The sequence below is a fragment of the Cuculus canorus genome, chromosome 5, assembly GCF_017976375.1.
Source record: "Cuculus canorus isolate bCucCan1 chromosome 5, bCucCan1.pri, whole genome shotgun sequence".
Taxonomy (NCBI): domain Eukaryota; kingdom Metazoa; phylum Chordata; class Aves; order Cuculiformes; family Cuculidae; genus Cuculus; species Cuculus canorus.
Genome location: NC_071405.1, coordinates 42,524,718 through 42,551,272, shown reverse-complemented (window position 1 = coordinate 42,551,272; position 26,555 = coordinate 42,524,718). Strand labels below are relative to the sequence as shown.

At 52.3% G+C, this 26,555-nt stretch overlaps 1 protein-coding gene across 5 annotated transcripts in view; it reads right to left on the bottom strand.

Annotated features, from left to right (window-relative positions):
• Positions 1–26,555, bottom strand: part of DUSP8 (dual specificity phosphatase 8) — a 41,486-nt gene that overhangs the window by 8,966 nt on the left and 5,965 nt on the right. For 2 of the 5 annotated variants that reach the window (XM_054067074.1, XM_054067073.1), the window contains exons 2-3: positions 17,407–17,812; positions 11,365–11,503 (exon numbers count right to left, since the gene is read on the bottom strand). In XM_054067074.1, coding sequence (XP_053923049.1) covers positions 11,365–11,503; positions 17,407–17,637 — 370 coding nt within the window. In that variant the 5' untranslated portion in view covers positions 17,638–17,812. Of the gene's footprint in view, positions 1–2,891; positions 3,327–11,364; positions 11,504–17,406; positions 17,813–18,045; positions 18,551–21,877; positions 23,752–26,555 lie in introns of those variants that run through there. The other 3 variants (XM_054067077.1, XM_054067076.1, XM_054067078.1) reach the window with 3 other exon arrangements.

Sequence of the window (26,555 nt, the reverse complement as noted above, 5' to 3'; positions counted from 1 at the left end):
GGGCACCTACCTCACCTCAAAACTGCTCTTCAGGAGAGCCACATGCTTCGTGAACACGCCAGCCCTGTGAACCTCCTAAATGCCTGCTCACCTCCATGAGATGTGCCAAACAGCAGGGACATATCCTGTTCACCAATCTCTAACATACATGGTAGAGCACATTCAACCCAAAGCCCTCCAGCATGAAACAGGGAAGAACAGGTGACATGTTATTCCACTGTGCCAGTCTGCAGCCACAAGGAAGAGGGGAAGAGGCACAGCCAGAACTGAAAGCTTCCCTGGGCCAGCAGCCACTGAAACCCACGCCTCCTAACTCTCATAACAGGATCTGGCAGGAGACCTATGGGGATGTATAAAGAGGTGGTTTATAGCCCACCCTCGTTGCTCCTATAATGAGTGTTAAGGAGCAGCAGCTGGAGCTGCTCAGGAACCATTTCCCATTCAGGTGCTGGAATATTTGTGGCAGCATCAACCCCACTGGTGCGTTTTGTGCCTGTGCTCATTCTGCAGACCTTTTGCCCTCCTTAAGCTCCCAGGGGCCGTGGGTGACTGAAAGAGGCTAGGGTCTGCCTGGCTCTCATTAAAACGCCTGTGGTGGTTGAAAGCCACTGCCAGGGTGGTGTGTGGCACGGGGCCGGGTGGCATACAAGCAAGCGTGTGCCTCGGCTGCTGCTGGAGCAGCCGCCACACCAGCATGGCTCTCCCACTGCTGTACTGGCTCAGTAACCAGGATGATGCCTGGATGCCCCCTCCCCATCAACCCAGCCCCCTGGGGACACAGTGCTCCCAGTGCCCTGACAAATCCATCCCCAAGTGTTAAACCACCCTGCTGAACCGTGGCATGACAAGAGACAATGAGAGCTGGGGGGACCTGTGAAACCCCAGCCTCTACCTGCATCATCCTCAGCCTTGGCAGGGCAGCACGCCTGAACATCTGGATGAGCATCTCTGCAACAGGCTGAATTGAAGGAAGAAAAGCAGAGGGGCCAGGTACGCCACATGTCAACCCCCAGAGCAACTGGGAAAATCCCTCTTTGCAATCTCCCCAGCTCTTTTGCGGGTTGGGAGCCTGTCAGTGCTGGCAGTTAAGCTGTGTGGCATGATGAAACACTACTTATTGTCACCCTTTACTCACTGTACTCTGGGAAGCTCCAGGTCTTTGTCAGCACTTCCTGCTGCCTGGGGAACTTCTGAGTTTTCCGCTTGCCTCCATCATCACTGTTCCCCTCTTGGCACTGCAGCCCCATTTGCTTTTACCCATCTCTGTCAGCAGTGCCTGGTGCAGTCCTTCCACCCACCTGGGTGAAATCCCAGTGCTCCACAGCTTGGTCATCTCACCTTCTCCTGGTTCATGTTCCTTTACTTCCACTCATCTCAGAGATTGGAGAGCGATGTCTGGTGCTCACCTAGTCCCCCATCGCCCCCTTGCATCCCCCTGCTCAGCTCCGATTCTCTCTACCCAGCCTTGGTTTCTCTTTTCCTTCACTCGACACCAAATTTCATCAGCCCTACTGCTGGCTTTTTTTTTTTTTTTTTCTCTCCCCCTCAACCAAGCAGTGGGGATGAATGAATCAGCCCTATTATGGATTCATGTGAATTCCCTGTTTCCCCAGTGGTCACCCCAAACAGCCTCTGCCCATTTGCTCCTAAATCACCCTGTTGCCTCCCAACCTACCCAAATCAACCAGCCCTCCCCTGCCTCGCAGGTTGGTCCCAGACCCTCCTGTTCTCACAAGCAAGTAGAAAACATCCTTAAAAAAGAAAAGTAGCAGAAAGGAAGCCCTCCACCCACACAACCACAGACACACTCCCTGAGCTGCTGGGCTTGATTTTCCACTGGTGACTGTGCCTGCTTTGGACCAGCCTTACTTGTTCTAAGTAAAGAAAATGTGTCATTTCTAGGAGTGACTTATTACTAATGACACCATTACTGGGTTATGTGCTTCATGCCACAAAAACCTGCCAAGCATTTTTAGCAAGCTCCCATTTTACGTGGTGAGGGAGGGGAAATTGCTTGATTCAACCCTTTCATCATCTAGGTTGTTCCAGGCTCAGCATGCCTTAAAGCTGCTCCAGTTAATACACCCTTCCTCCACTTTGCCCCTCACCCTGGCCCGGAAGGCGGTAACACTGAAAACCCCTTTCTGAAAGAAATTCCCCTGAAGATGGGGGCAGGCATCAATCGTGCTAGTGAGGCAAAATGGCTCTGTTGGGCAGCTGCCTGGGCCAATCGTTCCTTGCACACCTTGCTGCCCTCACTCGTTCTCGGCCCAGGGTGTGGATGCCCACAGCTTCGGTGACCCCTCCAAACCGGTGCCCAAAGAAGCAGAGATGCCTGCTCTGGCTCTCACAGCCTCCTCCATCCCTCCTCCTCCTCTCCTCCACCTGCTCCCTCGCCAAGCCTGGCAGGACAGAGAAGGGTTCAAGGGACCCCGCAGCGGTCCCCCCAGCTGAGCAGCCTCGCTAGACCCCACACCAGGTGGGAAAGCTGCCCAGCGCTGGCACTGCTGTGGATCCCAACCTCTCACCTGCCCAAAGGAGCAGATCCCAACCCCTCACCTGCCCGGAGGAGCGGATCCCAACCTCTCACCTGCCCGGAGGAGCGGATCCCAACCCCTCACCTGCCCGGAGGAGCGGATCCCAACCCCTCACCTGCCCGGAGGAGCGGATCCCAACCCCTCACCTGCCCGGAGGAGCGGATCCCAACCCCTCACCTGCCCGGAGGAGCTGCCCCCTCCGCGCTGCTGCCCGCAGGACCAGGCTGCCCCGCTCCCCTGCGCTCTTTGTGCCGCTCGCCGCCCGGCAAGGGCGATCTCGGAAACCCGGGCGGAGCAGCTCCCGCTTTCCCCTCCGTCCCCACCGGAAGGAAAGGAGCCGGCCGGCTGACAAACCTCTCATGTCCCTGCTCTCCTTCATCCTCCGCACCCTTATTTTCAGCTTCATCTGCCCCTCGCGCATGTCTGTCCAGAACTGGTCCTCGGAGGGAGCGAGCATCACATCCACGGGCATCCGGGCAGCCGGGCTGCGGCTCGCGGGGGCACCTCTCGCCTTAGCAAAACAACAGCTGGCAAACAAAACGCTACAAAACCCCCAAAAGCCCTCCTGCGGCAAAGCACGGCCAGCCTCCCCCCGGCTCCAGCCTTCAGGCTGAAAAAATAAAAAGCATTAAAAGCGGAGTGGGGCGGGGGCCCCGGCGCAGCCCCCCTTCCCCGCTCCGCGCCTTTCCCCACTGCGAGCGCGGCTCCCGCTGCAGCCTGAATGAGCTCAGCCCGCGAGCACCAGCCCTGCTGATCCATCCACCGCCGCTCATAGCTAACGGGTCAGGCATGCGACCGCATTCCTTACTCAGCACACAGACACGCAGGAGAACGCCGGGCCTGACACACGCTTCGCTCCCTGCTTAAAGGCGCAACCGCGATTTTCTCGTCCTAAGCCCCCACCACGCCGGATTTGGCCTCGCGGAGTTAATTTGGGGACAGGGATTTGGAGGGAGGAAGCTAATGCCCACACCTCGTTTCGGCACCAGCCAGGGCGGTCTGCGGTAAAACCCTGTGGTGAAGAGGGGGTGCAGCATCACCCTCCACCCCTGCTGTGCCCTGGCCAGTGACAGGCGTGCCACAGCTGTGCCCTAAGGCTGCCCCCTCCCCACAGATGCACCTGGCAGGATCAAGGCACATCCTCTGCGATATGTTTAACTTCACACCTCAGAGCCAGGAAGGGCAATGCCATTATCTCAGACTTCCTAGAGGGAAACTGAGGCACAAAAGATTAAATAACTTCTCTGGCGTTCTGTGCTACAGGACAGAGCTGGGGATGAGACAGCAGGGCCCTAACCGACCAGCTCATCTTTTCCTCTTGATGGCTCCACCGAAAGCATCGCTCAGGAGGGATGCTCATCCTGGAGTTGCTTCAAACAGCTGGAGGGGAATGGGCCCCAGCAACTGGGGAAAGGGGCTGGTGCTGGGCTGCTCACACCTGTACACAGCCACATTGAATGGAGTTGTCTGCCCGGTCCCAGCAGAGCAGGGCTGTGGTGTGGAGGAGCTGTACCCTCTGCCAAAGCCTTCTCAGGTGCAGAAGTCCAGCAAGAGGGGACATGTAGGAATGGGTTTCCCCAGTCCCACTGGGGACTATCCATCAGCAGCGGCTTCTGAAGTAGGTGAGGGATGATGTGTTTTCATCTTTGCATTTGTCCTGAGGGAGAGAACTAATTCCCCTTCCCTTTCTACCTGTGAGACTCCTTAATACATCTCCACACAGCTCCTTACTAGTTTATAGGTCTGAGCCCAGGCTGTCAGAAAGTCATTCAGGATTATAGTAACTGGAGGAGCTGGAGTGGGGGTGGGGAGTGCATGTATTGTGCCTTTGAAAATCTGAAGCTTTATGGGCTGAAAAAACCCAGGCTGAGCCATATGTGAGTGACTTCAGTGTTTTTCCTTTGAATGACATCACATGAGATGAGGTCATCGCCATTAACTAAGTGCTCTCCCCTCCCCCCTCCCCCGAGTGGAGCCAGCCTCCTAACGAGCCTTGTTGGTGTAACAAATATGGTTTGATTATTATCAGATGTGGGTCAGAGGTTGGATAAAATTCAAAGCATGCTCCAACTAGGCTGGAAGAGAAAGGAGCAGCCTTCCTCCAGGAGCCATGCCTGGGAAGTGGCTCCCACAGCAGGTCTTCAGGGGGGCTGTTGTTCCCCCACATTTGCCATCTCCATCCCTTTGAGGGAAGGCACATGATGCTGGTGGCAATGGAGATGCCTCCACCTCCTACCGCTGCTGTGCCAGTGATGCTCTACCCATACTGTCGGGTGATTCAGTTGCGACCTGCTCCTGTGGCTGTGGTTCAGCTCCACTAGGGTGGAAACCATTGTTGGGTCATGCAGGGGCAGGGGCAGTGGCTGGCTGGCTGCTCTGTGGCAGCTGAGGGGGATGCTGCAGGGAGCATGTTGTGAATTACGGGATGCAGTCATCAACCTGCCCCAAATCCAGCAGTGCACAAGCATGCATCTTGCCCTCCCTCAGCATCTTCTGGTTGCCTAACTCCCTCAGTCTTGCAAGAGCCCTCAACACAGGTTATTTTGGCACTGGCCGGTAGACACCAACCCCGTTCCTCCACTAGTGTGAGGTCCAGCCACATGGAGATGCCACCTGCAGCCATCATTCCCCAGGCAGCATCCTGCTCCCTCCCCACCTTCTCTATCCCTTTGCCAGGACCACGGTAGCAGTTGGGAGCTGATGCTAGGACATCATGGAGCTGGCAAGGAGAGAGATGAAAGGCAATATCTGTAGTGCAGAAATACATCCTGCACATCAGCTGCTGCCCCTCAGCCCCTTCCCCCAGGTGTTCCCCCTGGCACAGCTGTTGTCCATCCTGCCTCCAGTCTCTATTTAGGAGACAGAGGTGCATCACGTGGGGAGAGATGCCCAGCCTTGCCAGCCTCACTTTGCTCTCATTGCCACTGCACTCACCGGGAAAATATCTGCTGCAACAGGCTGGAGAGACTCATGCAACCCACCTGCAAGAGCAGGGGGCAGAATGAGCCCCTGTTCAGCACCTGTTTACCCATCATGACAGTACCTATAGCCTGGCACAAGCCCATCTGGGCAATGGCCAGCGGTTCCTCTCTCCACCCAGGGCAGGACCTTATTATAATTGCCAGTGCCGACCTTTTACAAGCATGTAGTGTGGGCCCAGGGAAAGGGGGAGGCGGATGAGGGGAGGCAGGTTTCTCAAAAGGAAGGAAACCATAACTGGGCAGTGGCTCCTGCCCACCGGGATCTCTTACTAGGGAAGTTGCCTTCCTCCCGTCAGCTTTCCAGAAATGAGAAACAAAATTACACGGTGATTTCATAAGTCTTGGCAACCAGAGGCCTGCTATTCCCTAAGCCCCTTCGTCCCTTTTGCTCGCCTTTTCTGGGTTCGATGGTTAAAAACGCAGCTGGAGGGGGAGGGGAAACTCCTTGGGGTAATTATAGAATTGGGAAAACAAGTTGTCTGACGACAGCGACAGCGTTGCTAAACAGGGAGGTTTAGAGCATAGGTCTGGAATACAATCAGCTCGCACATACGTGACCTGGCTTAACCCCTCCCAGGGATGCAGCCGCCAGTCCTACCAGGGCCAAAACCCTCCCAGGCATCTTCCGTTGTGGCAGAGGCTGGGAAGGGGCACATTACCCTGATGCTGTGCCTTGGACTGCAGAGACTAGGAGCGCTCTCTAGGGCAACCGCTGGGCTCAGTGGCTGGGGCTGAATGCCAGCACTGACTGGATGGGGACTGGAAGATGAGACAACACATGGACCATCCATGAGATGGACCCAGAGGTGTTTAGTGCAAGAGAGAGGAAGGTTTACCTACACCTCCAGGACTGTAAAAATGACAAACCTTGGTGTTACCATTTGATTTTTAAAAAAAACACCTCCCCCACTAGGCTGGCAATAGTGCACTACCTCCAGCCCTCTGGACAGTCAAGAGAAAAGCATCACCACAGGTAATCTCCCTGCACCCTACCACCTATGGCCTGAGAAAAGCCACATGTAACTCCCTCCACAGCACTTCTCACTCTTCTTCCACTCCCAGGCATCATGTGGGCAAATGAATAACAACCAGGATCCCCATGCACTTTACTTCCAAAGCTGTTCTTTAAAAACTCCCAAACTTGGGAGAAGCAAGAAATTGAGAGTCCTGCTGAGCACTCTTTCCAATCTCATCCTACCCCTGTGCCCAGCTTTATTCATATCCACACTTCTGCCACCCAAGGATCTGCTTATTTTGGTTCATCACAGTATGCTAAGGGATAGAGACATCCACTGGTGGGCAGATGTCCTTTTGGGAGGTTCAGAGGCAGTAATTACACTATAGAAGAAAAACTTGTGGGTACCTCTGACGGATTCACACCCCTAAGCCCACAAGTGCTCTTAGACCTTGAAGTCTGAGAGCACCTGAAATAGCCCTAAGCCTTGACCTTTTCATGCATCTTTAGCCTCATGTACCAAGCAGAGACTCTGCTGTGATCAGAGGACAAAGTCCACCAGCTAAGAGCATCCTGCACGTGCAATGTCCCCAGGAGACATATACCAAAGTTGTCAAATGAAATTGTGATGCTGTCCAAAGTGAGTGATGAGGAAAGTTACTGGCAAATAACAAGCTGCAGTGGTGTCCTGCTTCCCCACTCCCATCAGACAGCTTCCGATTGATGAATAAAGTGTGGGTATTTGGGGTATTTTCTTTCTTAGGTTTTAGATTATTTTTTTTTTATGCTGGTTTGTAAAGATGCCTCAATTCTGGTTCAGGACCTTGCTAAGCTTTCAGTTTCAGCATCAGCCATGAAAAGCTTTGCAGATTAGTTTGTATTTTTGCTGCCTTTTGGATGCAGACACTGTCTCCAGCTCATGGCACTCTGACTAAAAGCAACCTCCCTCTGCTCTGCCTTGCCTATGCGCTACTCTTGTACCTGCCTAGTTTGGCTTTTTACATTCATCTTCTCTTTTCCTTTAGAACAGCCCCAGCCCAATGCGTTTCAAGAGGAGCAGGCAGCAAGGGAGATGTAACACTGCCATGTGGCTTCTCACCAACACGACATGCAAAAGCATCATGGTATTGTCAGCCAAGCACGAGCCAGATCACATTCAGCTGCTCTGATGTTAACCTCCTTTTAGGACTGTCCCTATGTATTGTGCTGTCCCCAAAAAAAACCAAACCAAACCAAAACAAAGTGATTTTTCTTTATTTTTAATTAAAATAGTCTGTCCCTGAGTCCTTGTTTCTAAAATAATTCCTGCCAGTGCTGAACCCACTCATGCCTGGGCAGCTCAAGTCAACTCCTGCCATGGAAATCCCCTTTCCTTTTTCACTACTTCATTCTGTCTGTGCTGAAGTCACCTGCCTTTGTTAAGATTCCCCCCAAGTTCCCTAAATCTCAGCCCCCTCTGGATCACCAGTACTGTGCAATTACAACTCTCCCTGGCCACAGCCACTGGCTGCGGCACCACCAGGCTGGAGAGGACCTGGGTCATGGCCAACGCTGCTGAGGCCAGCCCACTTGCGAGGAGGAGGATGGCGAGGGGAGGGCTGGGAGGGATTTCTTGCTGATGATATTGTTACATTCTTTCCGAATCCTGGAGTAAACAGACGCTCCAAATTTAGAAAGAACAGAACTGGAAAATTCAAACATTCCTTGAAGAATTGGTACAAAAACGGAGATGGGGGGTGGAGGGGTGGGTGAAGATGATCTCACACATGCTCCTGGGCCAGATGAAAAGCTCATGACTTGAGTTCAGAAAGCAAGCGAGGGGCCTATTTCAGGTTGGAGTGTGATATTGTGTCGATAAAGCTCCCATGGCGTGATATTGTGTAGATAAAGCTCCCACCATGTATGAAAACAAAGAAAAGAGCCTCTCCTGTGTAAGGGAGCCCCAAATCCAGCAACCCGGGCTGCAGGGACCACTGCTGCTGGCCACACTGCCACCCGTTTCATCTCTGGCTGGCATACAGCTTCGGGCACAGAAGAGAGGAGCTCAGCGCAAGGAATAAGAATTGAGACAGGGTGGGTGCTTGAGCATCATCTGGACGAGCATCCCAAGCCCTCAGCTGTCATGTTTAGCTGCTGAATGGGAGCAAAAGAAGATCTCCACACCCTCTGCTGCAGCTGGGCAAACTGAGAGGAGCTGGTGAAGCTCAGCACCTATCAGCTCAGCACCATGCTACAGCTCTGGCTGGCCTCCAGTACAAGAGCTAGCATGCGGGAGCCATCAGGGAACGATGGAGCCAGACTGCTGCTGCTGCTTCATAAACAGATAATGGCTGTTAATAAAAACCAAGCAAGAGTTTGCGAAGAGGAAGAAGGGGGAAGGGCGGGGAAGCAAAGTGAAAGGGAAAAAAAAAAGCAAAAACTAGCGAAAAAATAATCAAAAACAAGCAAAAAAGCTAAGGTTTGTGCTGAAGTAAACAAAGGTTAAAGAACAGTCAGGCTCCTGCAGGAATAGCAGAGCTGGGCCGGGAGGGAGGGGGCATTACGTAATGCAGGAAAAATGTTGGCTCCATTGAGTTTTCCACCACTTCATGTGATGTCAGGAAAACCATATAAATCAACAGGCTTTCTGCTCCCACGGATGGAGGGCAGCAAGCAGCTCTATTTATACTTACACAATTAAAAAAAAAATGGGAAAAAATAAGAGAAGCTGATGATTTCCAAGACTGGGAATAATTGACTCAGATTCCTCCTTCCCAGCCACAGCTTCTGAGATGTTAACCCTTGAGGGGTCCCTGCCACCACTCTCAAACCCCTGTCCTCACCCATCAGCCTATATCAGCTGCTTCAAGGGTCTGAAGGACGATGAGTTGGAAGCAAGCAAGAATGGCCAAGCACAGCACTTGCACAAGATGGGAATGCTGAGGCATGGACGTGTGTCACCTTGGAGAAACACCTGATGGGCTGAGGAGAACTGGAGAGCATGGAGAACCTGGGAGGTTTTGGAGTCGTGTAGGGCTGGCACACAGGTCTGGGGACCCTCAGGATGAGATCCACTTAGGGACAGGCTGAGGTTACAGGACAGGTCCCTGAGATTTTGGCAGCCCTTGCCAGCCCAACTCTGCACTGGGCTCACAAGCCATACTGGGAGGATTCAGGCACCTCTTCCGGGACATGGGATGGGTTGGGGCAGGACAAGGTGCCTGAGACCAGAGTGAACAGACTGAGGGGTTAAACCCCACCAGGGCAAGGTGTCAGAATCAGGCCCAGCCCAAACATGCCCCCTCAGACCTCCCATAAGCTGCCTCTAAAACAACCGGGCTGCTACCCACACCACAGGCAGGAGGAAGCTGTGCCTGTCAGCAAGCGTTCCCAGCCTCCCCAAGATGCTCTCTGCAGCCACTTCCAGTCACAATTTCCATGTAAAATGCTGCCACCATGGCCCAGTGTTCTACATTTTGGTTCCCATTTTTTCCACCTGCTGGTGGCCCACATTTCTCATCAGGCTGCAGTCCTGTAGTGCTTTTAATTAGCCCCAGGACTCAGTCCCAGGAAAGGGGCGGCGTGCTGGGTGCTGGGGGATGCCGGAGTCAAGTCGCAAAGGCTGTTTCCTGACCCATCCTGGTGACTAAGCAGGTTCCTTCCCAGATGCAACAGAATCTGCCTTGTCCTGCACCATGAACCAAGCCATGCCCTTGTTTATGCTGCGACGACCTTGGAGCTGCAGGCATGGCTACCGGGACAGGCCAGGGGCTGCTGCAGCAATCTCATGGCCACATCCTCCAGCACTGGCTTCAGCAGAGCTCCTGCAGCCAAGGCCATGTTAATTAGCTTTAACATGTTTTCGTGTAGTCCCTGCTTGCTTTTGAAACCCTTGAACTGGGCAGCTTACTCCTGCTATTTCTCTGCTCCCGCCACCACAATGAAGCTGTTCCAGTTCAACAGCACTTACCCATGCTTTGCACAGGCAAGGCTCCCTGAACACCACTTACTTGTGTCACTTTCCCCATCACAACTACCCCTTCCCAAGCTCTGTCCCTCCATCCCTATGATGCCCCAGGGACAGAGAGGTTGGCATCCTTTGCCTCAGCCCAAAAGCAGTACTCAATCATCACAGCATGAAGACAGGCTTGGGGAATGCAGATGATCCCCATCTCTGTGCTTTCAGCACTACCAAGGAGCTGCGCTCAGTGGGATCAAAGGGCAGTGTGGGGCAACGGCTGCCCACCCCTCTGTGGGCAGAAAGCTCAGAGGTAGGTAGCCAGTCAGGCTATCCCAGGCATAAGGAAATGAAGGCAGCTTTAACTCTCCCTTTGGCAGCTCCTCTTTCTCCTCCTCTCTGCTGGGTTGGAGTGTTTCATTCATCAGATGCCTGCCTCCCATTTCACTCTACAGAAGGGCTATAATTATGGCAGTGTGTGCCTCCTCCTACCTGCGTGCTCACGCCCAGAACATCATCTCCAGCAGACCCTGACTCACCAACTGATGTCCCTGTCCTCCCTCCCCTTCTCCTTCCCAGCACATCCATGGATTTCCTCTCCTGCCTTCCCTTTAACAGCAGTGAGAAGTAGGAGAGCACCTGACCAGGTCCAGCCCTTGGCACATTCACCAGGGATGAAGCACCACAGGAATGGGGAAATGAAGGCCAGCTTTTGCAAGGTAGGATCCATGTCCATTCCTGCCTCTCTTTCAGAGCTGGGTGGTAGAAGGAACAAATGCACACAGAGGACCTAGCAACGCCAGCATGGTTCAAGCCTCCTCAGACCGTGTGTGGGGCTGCCCTCCACTACTGGTGGCCGGGAAAGCAAGTGCAGATGGACATATGTGGCTACGGTTCCATAACTCCAGGCTACAGGCACAAATGCCAGCTGAGGTGGTAACTCAGGGCTCCTACCTGTGAGGATGGAGACACTGTGGAAACAACTGTCCAGCTTGCCCAGAAGGATGGAGAGAAAGCTGTCGGCAGCCAAGCCGGTCACATCCCGTGTGCTCTGATCGTAGACCACCACGTCCTGGTGCTCCTCCGCCTCCACCTGCAGGGGAACGGCAAAAAACAGGTGTCAGGCTGAGTACTGAGGATGTTGCTGCCCACACCACCATCAGAAGCAAAGCCAAATTCAGTGGTCACACAAGTGGCACACCTCAGCTCATGCCATCCCCATGAGCTGACTTTGCTCACCAAATGAAGGGTACAGCCAGGCTGCGACTCTGCTCCATGGCTACAAATGAGCGTGTCAGTACAGATGCTCATCCGAGCAGCTCCATCAACTGCACGTGCTTTTCAGCATCCTATGCAAAGCAGGGTCACTCCTCTCCATGGCAAGCTGAGGGTGGGCAATTACTTAACTGCATCCCAGAAGTCACTGTGACTTCTTTCACCACCTTCTCCCCACCCAGCCTTTGCCCTCAGATACTCTTCTGCAGCCTGGCTGGTGTCACAGGGATTTGGGGGTGATTCTGCAGGCAGAAGTGCTCTCAGCACAGCACTGCTACAGCTGGAGAGAGGCAGGTTGGAACAACAGCTCTTCAGCGTTCAGTCCAGAGATACCGTGCACAGTAACACCTCTTGAAGCTCAACCCAAACCTACACATCACCCCCAAGGAGTGAAGGAGAGGGGAAAAAAATCTCTTCTTTAGCTTGGTGGATGTTCAGGGGGATGCTTTCTTTTACTTGTAATGTGTGGCGGGGCTTGCACACTGCAGAGATGTGCTGAGGTAGAAGGAAAGCAGCTCCTGGGCTGCTTTCATATGACTTTACATGCCACAAACAGCACCCAGACCTGCTGCCACTCCAGGTGGTCTCCAGGGCAAGTGAGATGGTGGGGTACCCTGCAGGCAGGCAGCTGTCTGCATGCAAGAGTCCTCCCATGCCTGGACTGCAAGGAAAGCACTCAAAGTGGCCATTCCTATGTCTACCTGAAGGTCTGTACATGAAAAGAAGATAAAAATCCTTGCAGAGGCTTGGCTCAGCACATTCACTGAATAGCCTGAAGGATGGCTTACACCAGGGAAGCACCTGCCCTCCAGGGCAGCCGGGCAAAACACATCTATCACGCTGCAGGAGGAAGAGGAGGCAGCAGAGGGCAGGGAGGGAGGGTCTTTGTGTCTGAGACACTCTGTCCTGTGGCTTGTGTTGCCGATTGCCCACCCCGTGCCTGCCCCTCTCCAAAATCCTTTTAGGAAACCACTTGAACTAGAATCCACTCACAAACACCCATCTCCTTTTGCTGTCTCACTGCCATGCCCTATTTTACCACCGCAGCAGATTTACTCAGGGTTGCTGCTGATATTAATGCTGCTTTCAACACCCTGCTGCAGGTGTTTCCCTGCTCAGCAACGTGAGTGCCATCCAAATAAAACTGCAGGGCACCTTGATTTAGCTGAGCTCATCACATCTCCTTGCTGCAGTGGAAGGATGGCCCTGCATTGACAGAAATCTCTGCTGGGGCAACAACGTGCAGCTCTGCACTAGGAAGGAGGAGCTCAAAGGTGCTGCCTGTACCCAGCCTGGCACCAGGTACTGGAGAGTAAAACTCACCCCACAGGTCAGTGGGATTATGGAAAGGATGAAAAGGCAGCATCAGGACAAGAGGGAAGTGAAAAGGACGCGGGAATTTTAAATTAAGACACTGAAAAATGACCGAGGCCACCTGGAGGTAAGCCAGCTGAGGATCTACCCCAGCATCTCTTCCTCAGCCATCCCTGAAGCAGGACTTTCGTGGGAGGCCATCCCAAATACATCTGGAGGGAAACACAGCAGTTGCCAAGCAAGCCTGGAGCTGGGAGCTCGCCAGTCCTTAGCAGGGCTACTATGCCTTCAAGGCCCCCTCTCAAGCCATTAGCACATCCCAAAAACCCAGTCCCCAGCCTGAAGCCCTTTGCCAGTGAAAGCATCACCCCCAAAGGTACAGTGAGGTGGTGAGCAAACTGTGGTGGGGCAGGGACTCACCCCAGCTGCACGGTCGAGACCAGGGTGGCTGCAGGGGAGCTATCAGCTCTGGCCGTGCAGAATTATCCCACAATAGGATTTAGTGTTCCCTCTGCGTGAGGAGGCTTTGTTTAGGCCATTACTGCAGGGTTGCTGAGCGACGGCAGAGATGTGCGACACGGTTTCCATCTTATTAAAGTTATAAGGTTTCACTCAATGTAAATGCCAAACAAGCGCTGGCCTCTTGTGGCCTGGCTGCAGAAAATAAATACCCAACCTGCTGGGACAAGGATACCTGCAGGATAGTCCTGAGGAGCCCTTGTGGAGCACACAAGGAGCCAGCACTTGCATCTCAGCTCCTCATCACACAAAGGAAAATGAGAGAGAGATGTTTAATCAGGTCCATGGCTCCCACTAGCCTCACAAACTCTTTATATGCAGTGGAAGGCAAAGCCCCATCCCCGACCATAAATGTACACAGGTTAAAAGCTAACCAGGGCAGAGGAGGATGGTAAAGCTGAAGAGATGCTCAGGGCTAGATTTCTGTCTCTGCCAGGTGCTGGCATAGGACAGAGACATGGCTGACAACAGAAGAATCCCTCCGAGGAGCAGCATCTCAATGGTGGGAGCTCTCTCATGGGGCTTACCCTTCACCCCAAGATTCCTGAAGTCACCCTCCAGAAAGGGTCTCCAAATCCAGCCAGCAAGTCTTTTGCCCCCAATCAGATAGTGAGTGAGGCTTGCAAACTCATGCATGCCTTTGAAAAGCTGCTGGCCCACTCTAGTGCTGGAGGTGCCCCAGGGCACCTTCCCAGGGACAAAACTCCTCCCTGCCAGCATCTTGGGTGGCGGGGGTGGCCAGCAAAGAGCAGGATGCCACCCTCATGCCAAGTACAGTGCTCCCCACCACCATCCCCAGCTCTGGCTAGAGGTTAACTCTCTTGCGGACATTTGGTCCCAAGCACTGAGTGGTTCAGTGCACTCCAGGTCCCAGATCCTCCTCTCCTCCTGCCAAGCAGCGATGATGATGCTCCATAGGTGATCCGGACTAAGATAAGAGCAAGCTATTCTTATTATCCCAATGACTACTGACATCTCAGTCACATATTGTTTCAAAACACAGTGAATCACCCCACTGAAATAACAGGGCTTCCATCAACATAAAGAGCAGCCACGCACATGGCTCAGAAATAAGCCCAACTTTCCCTCAAGCAAAACAGCTGCTTGCAGAGCCATGCTCCTAACTCAAATAAATAGAATATTCCCATTGCCCAAAGAGACCCTTGTGATGCCTCAAACCACAGATATGGTTGCTTTGGAGATAGCTACATTTCAGGAAGCGAGAAGAGGTTGAGAGGTGGAAAGATTTGGAGGGGAATCTTGAAGGAGTGAAATTTTTAAAATTTCCCTCAAGAAATGCTAGCGAAAACCCCAAGCAGGAATTTCCCATAACCTTTGCCCCCAAAACTGCAAGGAGGAGCTAAATTATTCCTGTTGTTATTTGAATTCATTATTGGGAGAATTTATTATTGTTAGTATTGGGAGAAGTGTTCAAACCCCAAACCAGAACAATACATTGGTACCATTTTTGTTTGGAGGGTGACTATTGTTTATTGGGAAATGAATTGCCACTGCAGTTTTTCCCAAGTCAGGCACCATGGGAAGACAGTGCACAACAGGGCTTGCTTGGGGAGTGGCAGTTTAGCTATGATCGTAGGCATATTATATTTAAAAATGAAAGGGATCTTTATTTTCCCCATTTCTTCATTCCCACCAAATCCTCCTTTCCTTCTCTTGCACTACAAAAAGCCAAGAGCTGCTGTTATCCCACAGCATCACTCCAAACAACAGCGTCCAGAAGCATCATTAATGGTACTCTTCCTTAACAGCGGTGTGAAAAAGAGAGGTCCAAGTGCTGGGAAAAACAAATTGGACAAATATCCTTATCTCCTGCACACATGCAAGAGGAGCAGATGAGAGCCCAGATGGGGCTGTCCGAAGGCTTTGTTCTATATTAGCCCCTGCCTCCTTCCCTAAAAAGCGATCACCACCCGGGGAATCACCGAGCAGGGACGCACATGGGGAGCTCTCTGCACTGGGCAGGTGAGGAGGAGCCAGATGAGGTGAGGGCTGCGGGCTGCTCTCTCCCTGCCTGGGCAGCCCCGCGTCGCTGCCGGCCGCCTTTGTCTCGGCAGCCCTGGCCGGCCGGGAGCAGGAAACAGGAGGAGGCGGGAGGCCCGTCAGGAGGAATAATGGGGCTGGACAATCGCGCCACTGATGTCACCCTTCCTGCCATCTGCTCCCAACGCCAGCCGTGCCCCCCGCCTCCCCCAGCCTCAGTGCAGGGAGCAGGGGCAGAGCAGGGAGGGGTTGAACGGCGATGGCAGGTGGAGGCAAGGAAATGAGATGGGGATAACATCACCTTAAAATGCAAACTTGCAGGTACGTGCACTGAAAGGTTTGGATACCCCAAGCCACAGCCACCAAGCCTGTTTTATGCCAGATGAGGATACGCCTGTGACCACTCCCCCCCAATCCCCGGTTTTCCCCTTCCAGCTTCACATGGCAAGCGGCTTAACCTTAACAAGGGTACCCCGAAGCTTAATCAGTGCCGAGCCTGCGGGGGCTGCGCAGCCCCGCATCGCTGCCTCCTCCCGCGGGTGCGCCGGGAGACGCTGCAGCCGCACCGAAAAGAAAAGGCAAAACCCGTGAATTGAAGACGGTAGCAACGCCTCTCCTCCGCCCCGCTAGCATCCCTGGTTATAATCACGTCCGCGGCCGGCACCCGGACCATTACGCAATGATCGAGGAGCGGGGAGGAGGCGGCTGCTCCTTCTATAGGGACGGAGCAGGGACCGCCGGGACGGAGCTCCGGGAGCCACCGCTCCTCTGCGGCTGCCGAGCTGCAGGTTTGCAGGCGGACAGCATCAGCTGACGTTAACTCTTCCATGCATCCCCCTTCCTCCTCCTCCTCTTTCTCCCCTTTGCGCATCGCTTTTGCTGCTGCTGATGCCACTCCACGTGACAGCGGCCACTGCAGAGGTGACCCCCGCCGGGAGGGGGGCGGCCGCGCCGCTCTCCCTCGTAGTTGGCGAAAAACTGATTATTCTGCTTTATTCTCCCGGGGATTTAAGAGCAGCTAAAGCCGTTCAGGAATCAGCCCCTGCAATCCGCTCCGAATCGCCCAGCCCGCAGCAACCCCCCCGCCCCGGTCCCCGCGGGTGATGTCACTGGCAGCCAATGCGGGCAGCGGGGGGGACGCGCGCAGATGGCTCCAGCTGGGCACAGCGCTTCATTAATCGCCTGAATTACCCTCGCTTTGCCATAAAATTACAAGTCGCGGGGGAGTGGGGGGCACAGTAAAAGCGAGCCTGCGGGAGGGCGGGCTGCGAAGGCAACCCACCCTCCGACCCGTCCCGATCCGCATCCCTCCCGCATCACAGGGCGCCGCACCCGCCGCGGCTCCAGCCCCGCCGTGGCTCACAGCCACCTCTATTATTTAACCAGGAGCGATAGAGAGAGGAGCCTGGGAGAGATAATATGCCATGACACCGGATAAGAGCTTCTGGCGTCACAGGGGAGGAGGATTACATGTCCCTGAATGGAGTTAGAGATGACAGAGGGGAGGGGAAGAGTTTTTAGCAGGGGATTAAGTTTACAGCTTCAGAAAGGCTTTGGGGGGGGAGGTGTTTGCTGGCGTAGGACAACTCCTAAGGCTGATATACCTGTTAGACTTGCCTGAGGAGGGTTCTCGAGTGGGGAGCCACATCACTGGGGTGGCAGTACTGAACAGGTCCCTAAGGACAGCCCTGTGGCCGCATAAGCTCATGTTCCAGCTCTCCAAAGGGTGCCAGAGAGATGTCAGCAGATACTGGGGTTAAAGGATGGAAGAGGAGGATGCACATACCAGACACAGACCAGCCCTTAAGCCAACTCCACCCTGTCCCTTTCTACTGAGAAAGAGGGTTAGGATATCCACCATGAAAGGTGAGGGCTGGATCCCCCTACCTTCATCTTGGAAGCGGGCTGGATGAGCTCCGTGATGGAGACCTTGTCCTGCTGGAGCCTCCTCTTAACAAGCTTGGAGCAGCAGATGTTGACAGAGCTGAGGACGTGCCAGGAGTTGTACTCCACAAAGGAGCGGCTGTCAATGACCAAAGTGCCCTCCGCTCCGTTCCTCAGAAGGCTGGCCAGCTTCTTTGGATCCATCACCTTGCGTGGGAGCCTGTCTCCAGCCATAACGGGCCCGTCCCCTCTATGGTGAGTGGGGGACAAGGACAAAAGGGCAGGACAGGGATGCCAGCACCCGTATCCTCAAGGGGAACGAGCAAGGGGGCAAGGGGTGAGCAGGGCAGCACCCGTCCTGGTCTCTTCACACTGCTAACACCCAGTATGCCAATTCATGGTGCTGAACCTGGAAAAAAAAGGAAAGGAGAAAACAAGTGGTCAGCCAGGCAGGATGTAACACTTACCTTTTGCCAAGTCCCCAGGGGCTCAGCCTTCAGAAGACCGTAAGAGTGCAACAAACTACACTTTATAGATATGTCCTCCCAGCCTGTGGGCATCTGTGACTCCAGAGCTGCCCAAGCCAGAGGTTTTTTCTTTGTATTTAATAGTCTGCTGCAGAGCTCTCTTCTACAAATTTACCTAATTGCTTTTTGAAGCCATGTCAGCTTTTAGCAGGTACAGTGGCTGATGGCAGGGAGTGGAATGGTTTGCCAGCTATGATGAAGCCCTTCCCCTGGTTTGCTCCAAATGCAAACCAATGGCTCCTCTGGGTGACCTGTACTATTTGTACTGGAAGAGGTCCATTCCCTAGTCATCTTTCTCATGGTTCTCACCACATTTAGACCTCATTTAGGAGCCTTTCAGGGTCAGAGCGTCTATAGAACTGCCTGTTGCACGTCCACCTTTTGCCACCCCAGCCAGCCCCAACATGCCATGTTCAAGAGGCAGGCACACCAGGCACCTGCACAAGGCAGGATGACTCCTCCTTTCCCTGTTCCCAGCCCAACAGCTTCTCACAATCAATTTGCATTTTCTGACCTCTTCTGAGCACAGAGCTAATGGTTTCACAGAAGCAGCTTAGCACAGCTCTAGGATTTTGCATGGTAAATAGCTAGTTCATTCAGGGCTCATCAGACACACTACCAAATCAGGTTTGTTCACCTACACCCATCACGTCACCTGCCTTTTTATCAGAGCCTGCTCATGGGTATCTTGATAGCTTGCCTCCTGGCAAGTCAAGAGAAGATGACACCTCTTGGAAGTCAAGATGCTGAGGTGACCTTCACTCCTGCATTCAAGAAACAGGCCAAACTCTGTGAAGCTGTACTTGGACCGAGATGGCCCTGAAGCGGCTACTGCTTTCCAGCAGCTAACTTGCACAGACTTTGAAAGGGAGTTCTTATACAGGGGTACTTATCCAGGCTCCATCTTAGGAGCTGAGGAGGGACAACACTGGTGCTCTCTGAAGTGCTACCAGAAGAACAAGCTTCCTCCATGCCCAGCCCACGGGGTCTGCAAGAGCAGTAGGCAGGCTGTAGGGTGTTCACCTCAGGGTATCTTCTTAGGTTTCAGTGGCACACGTCATTGCAGGCATTTTTTAATGGCATTAGGTTTTAATGCCGCTGCAGTCATTCAGAAAATAAGCCTGGCCTATTACCAGGCTCCTCTTGTTTCTGCCAGACGGTGTTTTAGAAAGAACCCACAAGCTGTTCCAGGAAGCTTTAATGCATCTGAATTAGGAGGACTATGAATACTATGCCTGAAAAGGCCAACGTAGAGATTTTCATTGACTTCTGCAGGGCCAGGATTTGGTCTATGGACTAGAGAAGGCTTATGAGTCACCCTCATCTGAATAAGCCAGCAGTTCTTGGAAGCTTCTACACCCGAAGCCTCTGTGGTGCAGACACCTCCTGCAATGGTAGCTCAAGACACAGGAGAGATGCTTGGGTAAGAGCTGCTACTAACTGAAATGATAGGGACCTCGGTTACGAGTTAACAAACCTGGAAGACACAAGTTTCCAGCTTGCAGAAAAAGGATGGAAAGCCATAGAACAGGAGAATGGGGGTTGCAGCACTTGCTCTGGCTCATCCGTCCAGCATCAACAGCCCCAACTTCCCTGGGCTACCAGATCTGCCTTCAAAACCATGGGGTAGACATCCTAGGCTTCAGCCTCAGGATTCAAGCTCCCAATACAAGGCCACAATAGGATGCGTAATCCTCTCCTGTGCCTGTATCCTGCTCCCTCTGCCAACATGTTAATTCAAATTAAGGGGGGGTGGGGGTGGGGAAAGCCCCTAAAAACTACAATAGTTATGGCCCCTGCTGGCACAAAGCATTTTGGCAGCCCTGCAGCACTACAGCATCACTGTCCCCAGCCCTATGGCAAGCTTGTATTGCTCCGTGCTGACTCCAGTTAGAGCTGCCCTCTCAGCAGGCAGCTGGAGGTCTCCTGCCACAAGAACCTTGGTCCCCCACATCCCCCGGCTCTCCTCCAGGAGGGCTTAAAAATTGAAACAGTTCTAATTAAGGGGTCTAAGGGGGAGTGAGGCTCGCTCCTGCTGAGACATGACACACCTCATTACGTCGCTACCGCCTTGCCAGAAGACCCCCTGCTGTACCTTGGCTATAGAACCAGGGCACTCAGAAAGGATGCAAATTAGCCAGCTTTTCCCCTTGTCTTTCTTTCACACCCCACTCCCCAAATCACTTTCTGCCTCCCTTACCCATCAGGACACCAGGCTGTGAATTCTTCTCAGCTCTTCCTATTAAATCCAAGAAATGAAAAGGGAATAGAGAGAGTCAACACACAAAAAAAGATGGGGATAGTACTGCAGCAGAGGGATGAGAGTAAAAGATTCAAGTGGGAGGAAAGAGTGATCCAACGTGGGGGAGATATTGCACTGTATCTCTGGAGATAACATAATATGTGCTCTCCAGATAATGAACAAGGGTTAAACTTTGGGGGGATCTCAGACACAAATAAAAGAGTCTGGGAAAGATAACAAAGATCTCTTGCTCCTTGATTGCCTAAGCATTCTGAGAGAAACCTGTTGAAAAGAGGCTTTCCATGCATGAAGTTCTAGCAGATAACTGGGAGCTTGGGTGGAAGAGATTGGAGAAGACAGAAGAGCAGGTTTCCCAGCTCAGCTAACAGCCACCTTCCTGTAGAACAATTGAATAAACATCCGCTCCAGCATGCCCAGTTGGACCTGGTGGCAGACACATGTGACACATCAGATAGGTACCACTTCCAGCTCCACCCAAAAGACATGAAGGAAGGCAGGGCAAGATAGACCCATTCTGCGACTCTTTCTGTGAGCGTTTATAGGGGATGGAGATCACTGACTCAGTGAGGTCATAGGGAGCATTAGACCCAAGACACAGCAACTTCTTTAAAAGTATGTCCATCCACACCAAAGGCAGACAAGCCACCTCTCTGCCAGCAACCACAGGACATTTTGAAGCTAGACTGAGAGGTGGTGGGTTCATTGCTAGCTAACCCACTCCAGGCATCAGAAGAGCCTACAAGACCTTCACAGTACCTCACAAGTCTGTATGTGAGATGTTCTCTAAGAAGAACGAGCTCTAATGCTTCTGTACCTGGTAAGGCTACTGGAAAATAAAGGAAGATGTCTTCCTGCTTCTGCTCAGATGGGTCAAAAGGAATACTGAAGGAACAGCCATATGCATGGAGCACTGCTGAAGCAAGGAATCTTCTCACCATGGTGGCAGGTGAGCAGGGGAAAAGGTTAACCTGGAACCTAAATTAGGGTTTCAGAAACATAGCTGTGTCCCTCTCTGATCAGTTTATTAAAGCCATCTTAATCTTCTTGAGAGTTCCTGAAGAATATTATCATAATCCTTTAATCCCACCTCTCCCTGGAGTGCCTGTAATGAGGAGATGGGCACATGGCTTAGCTGAATGGGGACAGCCAAGCAGGAGAGGCCATGCTGCAGCTGCAGGACAGAAAGATGGGCAGAGCTTAGCACACAGGCTGGGCCAGCTGCCCACTCACTGGGATTTTGTCCTCGGCGTCACCTCCATGGACATGCATGTCAAATGAGGGATGCTGGCCACGCGAACCATGAGCGTAACAAAAATTCATGCAGCAAAGGCTAAGAGCGAGTGTTCAACCTGGCTGTGACCCTTTTCTGGTCAGACCAGGCAAGAAAGTAAGAAAACCTGAAAAAAGCCCCAGCCTGAGTCTATCTCTGTGGCATGATGAACCATGGGAACTTATCCCTGTGCTGGCCCAACAAGTCACCGAGATGGATGCCACTTCCCTCAATATCTCATCTTGCACAATGTCTCCGGCTGAGACATGTGGTATGGGAAGGGCGCAGATCTGGTTTCTTTTGTATTGGAGACATGAACTGGAAGGCCAGCATGTCTCTGTAGCAACCATAAACCCCACTAACTGGCATGTCCACTCTGCACTAAGCTAGTAGTTTTGTTCTGGAGAACAATACCCTCCACACGTGGTCCAGTTGAGGAGATGCTTCCCTCGCTGCCTTGGGCAGGCCAGCTCTGCTGCAGGAAGAAGCTCGGACCCCATGAATGTATTTTCATCATGTGTCGCTGTTGAGTCACGACACGGTGATGTGGAAGCAAGTTTCTTTATTGAAGTTACAGGGCTGGCCGGCCGGTGCTTGATCTTACGCGCGCTTCTTATACCCTTGATTAACACACGCGTCTCCGCATGATTGGATTAGCTTATACACAAACAATCTGTGAATGGATAGTGCTACTTTCATGCATGGTCCTATATTGTCATGGGACTTCCCGTCCCATGATCTCCTTCCGGGTGCATTAATCAGGGGTCCTCAGCCCGCTGTGGACCCCACAATCATGTAAGTAAGACTGGATCTACAGCATGCTCCCTGTAATGCTCATCCCAGAAACGCACTCTTCTGGTGGCATCTCCAAGTTGAGTTTACCAAGGCATAAGAGCACCACAGAGATATGCCCTCTCATTTGTCCCCAGTAACCAACGAAAACAGCTGTTCCTCAAGAACTGCTGTCTCCACTGGGGACCTCTGCAGCCCAGCTGGGGAAATACCTGTGTCTCTGGGCCCTGCAGTGAGATGTTATCTGGCCAGGTCTCCTCCATGCATCTGGCATTTGTGTAAGCCTTACGACCAGCCCTAGGCATATCACTGAGATGCTTGCAGGATCCCCCTGGCCTCCAGATCTCCAGACACCTAAGATTTAAAACGTGGCACTTTTGCCAAGCCCTCCACCCTTTTTTACCTCCCTATCCCCTCATTTCTTTCAAGGGCTTCGGCACTTAGAGAACTCCACTCAGTAGGCTCATGCTGTTTAAGGGATTCCTAAATCACGGGCCTATTACTAATTATTATTATTTTGCAGAAGCAATCAGGGACACGAGGCTCATTAACAAGTTAGCACCTCTGGTTTCCCTGGAAACCTGCAGCTGCCAGGCAACGGCTGCGTCTCCGGCCTGAGGCGATGCTACTGCAGCACCCTTAGCTCACTCCCAGAAAGATGCTCCGGTCTGGCACAGGCTGATGAACCTAGCTTAGCAAATGGAATGGGGTTAGAAAAACTCCAGGATGTGTCCCCCTGCTCTATTCCATCTATTGTGAACGTCAGCCCATCTACTGACCCCCTCCTGCCACTCACAGCATCATAAACTGCATAGTGGCTTCTCCCTGCTAGCGAGAAATGCAAGCTTTCTCCAAGGGTGAGGAATTTGGAGCACTAATGATCCCCCAGGGTGGCAGTGGGACAAAGCTGGCAGGTGCCTGCAGTAGCTGCTTTGGAAGTGATGTAACCACTGATGATTTCTTAGCATCTACTCAAGCTCCCTTTGAAAGGCAGCACAAAGGATCTCACTGCAAAAAAATTTAGTGTTTTTTTTCTCTTCCTACTTAAAACGAGTCTGCAAAATACCACTAACCACATCCACTATCCCAGCTGCAAAGTCCAGTTGACCACCTTTCCCCTGTAAATCTCAGGGTCAGGGAGCAATGACATCTCCCAAGGCCTAGCAGTATCAAGATGTAAGGGAGATGACACTGCGGTCCACTGCCCTATTCTAACCCTCTCCACATACCCACAGGGGGTTTTCCCATGGCAGACAAACAACTTCTCCCCAGCCTCATCCAAGCTGATCTCACACCCCCATCTCAGCTCCCTACACACCGCAGGCATCCCTTCTCAGGCACACGACCCTCTCCATGCAAGCAGGGCTTTGGGAAGAGAAGAAGGGACAGACTCCCCTTTTTCCCACAGCACATCACCAGGAGGCAGCCACTGTACCTTTGCCAGGGTTTCAGGCCCACTTGCTTACTGACCTCATGATTTTTTTTCCCCCCTCTCCTTTCAATTCCCATAGGCTGAAGCAGCGCGGTGGGGAGCCCCCCAAAGAGCTGCATCCACCTCAGCAGCACCTGCTTGCCTTCCTGCACCTCCCATTACCTGTCTGCACCTCCAGCCTCAGTCCAGAAGGTGTTCTCCACCCGAGGATATCGCTAAAGGATCAAGATGTCCTTCAGCAAAGTGCCAGCTAGTGCATTCACACCATATGAGGGATATGCTGTGGAATCACGTGGCAGCACTGACATGGGGGTGGTCAGCCTCTGGTATACGGCTGGTGGCATGGGGCAGCTCAGGGGCTGTTCATGCTCAAGCCACAGACAGGAACACAGGGACGAAAGGTAAGCCTTTCTCAAGCATACCTCATCCCACAAGACAGACTGGCTCATATGGTTGCAGTTGAGTCAAGTGAAGGAGTCCCTCATCTCCTCCCATTACCTGATGTTGTGCCAGCACCTTTGGGTGGGCTATGACTGCAAATGCAATTACTTCCTAGCATTTGCACCAAAGCAATTCAGGTGCATTTAAACATTTGCAGACTTGCCATTCCCAGAAAAACTTCTGACTACAGTCGTGGTGGTCAGTCTGGAGATCCAGTCAGGAAAAGCCAGGAATGCAGGGAAGGGAACTTAAGAGTCTAGATGACAAGGCCAGTATCTCCTCCTCTTGGACTCATGCTTTTAACATGATTTATATGGTTTTCCTCTTTAGTATAAACACAAGCTTTCATTGTAAAGCCTACAAAAGCTAAGACCAAAGATTATCCATGACCAGCCAGCCATTTAATCGCTGCCTTTGCCCACGCTGAGGAGGGAGCTCCCAAGAACGCCGCCTTCTAATACCAAAGCTATCCCATTTCCATCCTCACCCTGCCAACCCAAGAGCTGGCCAGGCTCTCATCTCAGAGCTGAAAGCACCTTCTGCTTTGAGCAGCTTGGCACACATTACAAAGGACGTGTCACACCGGAGAAGGAAAATCTAGACCTACTGATACTTCAAGGGCCCTTGCTGCCCACTGCCTGACATCTCCAGCATTTGCTGCGCGACCCTATGAGCCCAGAAGGCTTATCTTGCAGATCTCCCATAGCTTAATTGCCTTTTTGCAGCAAGAGCAGACAAAGGCAGCCCCAAAAGGTATGCAGTTAGATACTTCTGCAGGGCTGGTCTGGTGCCCTCATCCTAGGACGCCAGACACATAAATACCTGCTGGGAATATTTGCAGTCTCTTGAGAAGGGGTCTCAGGACCTGTGTATTATTTTCCCACAACACCACAACAAGTGAAAGAAAGCACAGCATTAAGCTGTGGTTCTTCAAGGCTGCAAATAACCATGCGAGCATTTCACTTCTTAAGGACAATCCCAAGCAAGAAGAGTGTCCATCTCAGCAGAGCACCACGGACAGTCACTGGTGAGGCCAAGGCTGGTGAAGCAAGCACCTAGCAAACACAGGGGCAGTTTCCTGGCTCCTAGCCAGCGCAGTACCGTTTGTCTCCCATATCTAAATGGCAAATAGGACCCCTGGTCTCACTGAAGAACAACGATGTTGCTGCCTCCTGGTAGGTTTTATGCAGTTTCTGATAACCAGTGCAAACTGAGGTGCAGATCTCAGCACAGGTTTCCAGTCAGCAGAGGCCAACGTCCACAGTTACACCACCCTACATCTGCTGAACTCTGACCTTCCTTAGAAGAACTAGAATTCAATTCAAATGCAAAGGGCTACACTGGTTTTCCATGGGACGAGACACTCCCCAGGACAGTAAATATGTTTTGCAAGAGTTTTCTGACCTGGTTCAAGACTTGCTGAATTTCCTATACGCACACACATAGTCAAACTGCACACAGGTTTGGGGTGAATTAGCACTTTGTCAGCTCAGGCTCTACCTCTTACTATAGCCCCCAAGGAGGAGGCATCAACTTTGAGTTTTAGAGGATTACTTTTATCCAGAAAAAAAACACACAAGATGGGCAAAGCTCAAGCTGATGTTCTGTCCGACTCTCTCCTTTTCCCTGTGACGCACAACGAGATAGCTTTGTACTGTTAATCTGAGGTGACAGAGGGGTCAAACAGTGTTTTACAGGTCTTCCTCTATCCCCACCACCCTGGACAAGCAAGTGCCTATTGACCACACCAAGCTGTGGTTTGCTGGTCAGATGCCATAGCTCTTCACGTACGAAATCCTACAGCCTAGCCTCTTTACTGAGAATGGGGTATCGCAGCATTTTGTAACATGAGCCTTCTCTCTTAATCTGTATCACCATTGCTATCGTGGGTGGCAAAGTAGATGAACTCATCCACTGGGGAAAACTAGCAGCAATATTCGCCTCACCAACTCCAGGCAGGTGCTGAAGCACAATACATATGTTTTCTTAATCCCAGTTTCAAAACAACACCAGAGATATATATCATGACATCCACCCAGAGCTTCAACATCCTCCAACTCGTTTCCATGCCAGCAGGGCTCACTCATCCTTGCTTCTGACCATGCAACACAAAGAATGGGTAATCACACCAAGCCTTGCCCCTTTAGGGTTGCTGGTTGACACCCAGTTAAGATCAGTTCAGTCCTCCTCACCTTCCTGCATGTCCTGCTAGACTCCAACAGAGCTCACGTTTATCTTTATATCAGTTACTGCTGAATGAACCTTGCTCAGGTGCCAGACAAAGAGGCAGACAAGCTCAAAGCAGAAGGGATTGTGAGGATGACACAGAATTACAGGCATCAGCATTCAGCAAGCAAGTGGAGAACACGCCGAGCTATTTTTAATGGTACAATGCAAGTGCTTTACAAAAGGATGTGTCTGGGGAGA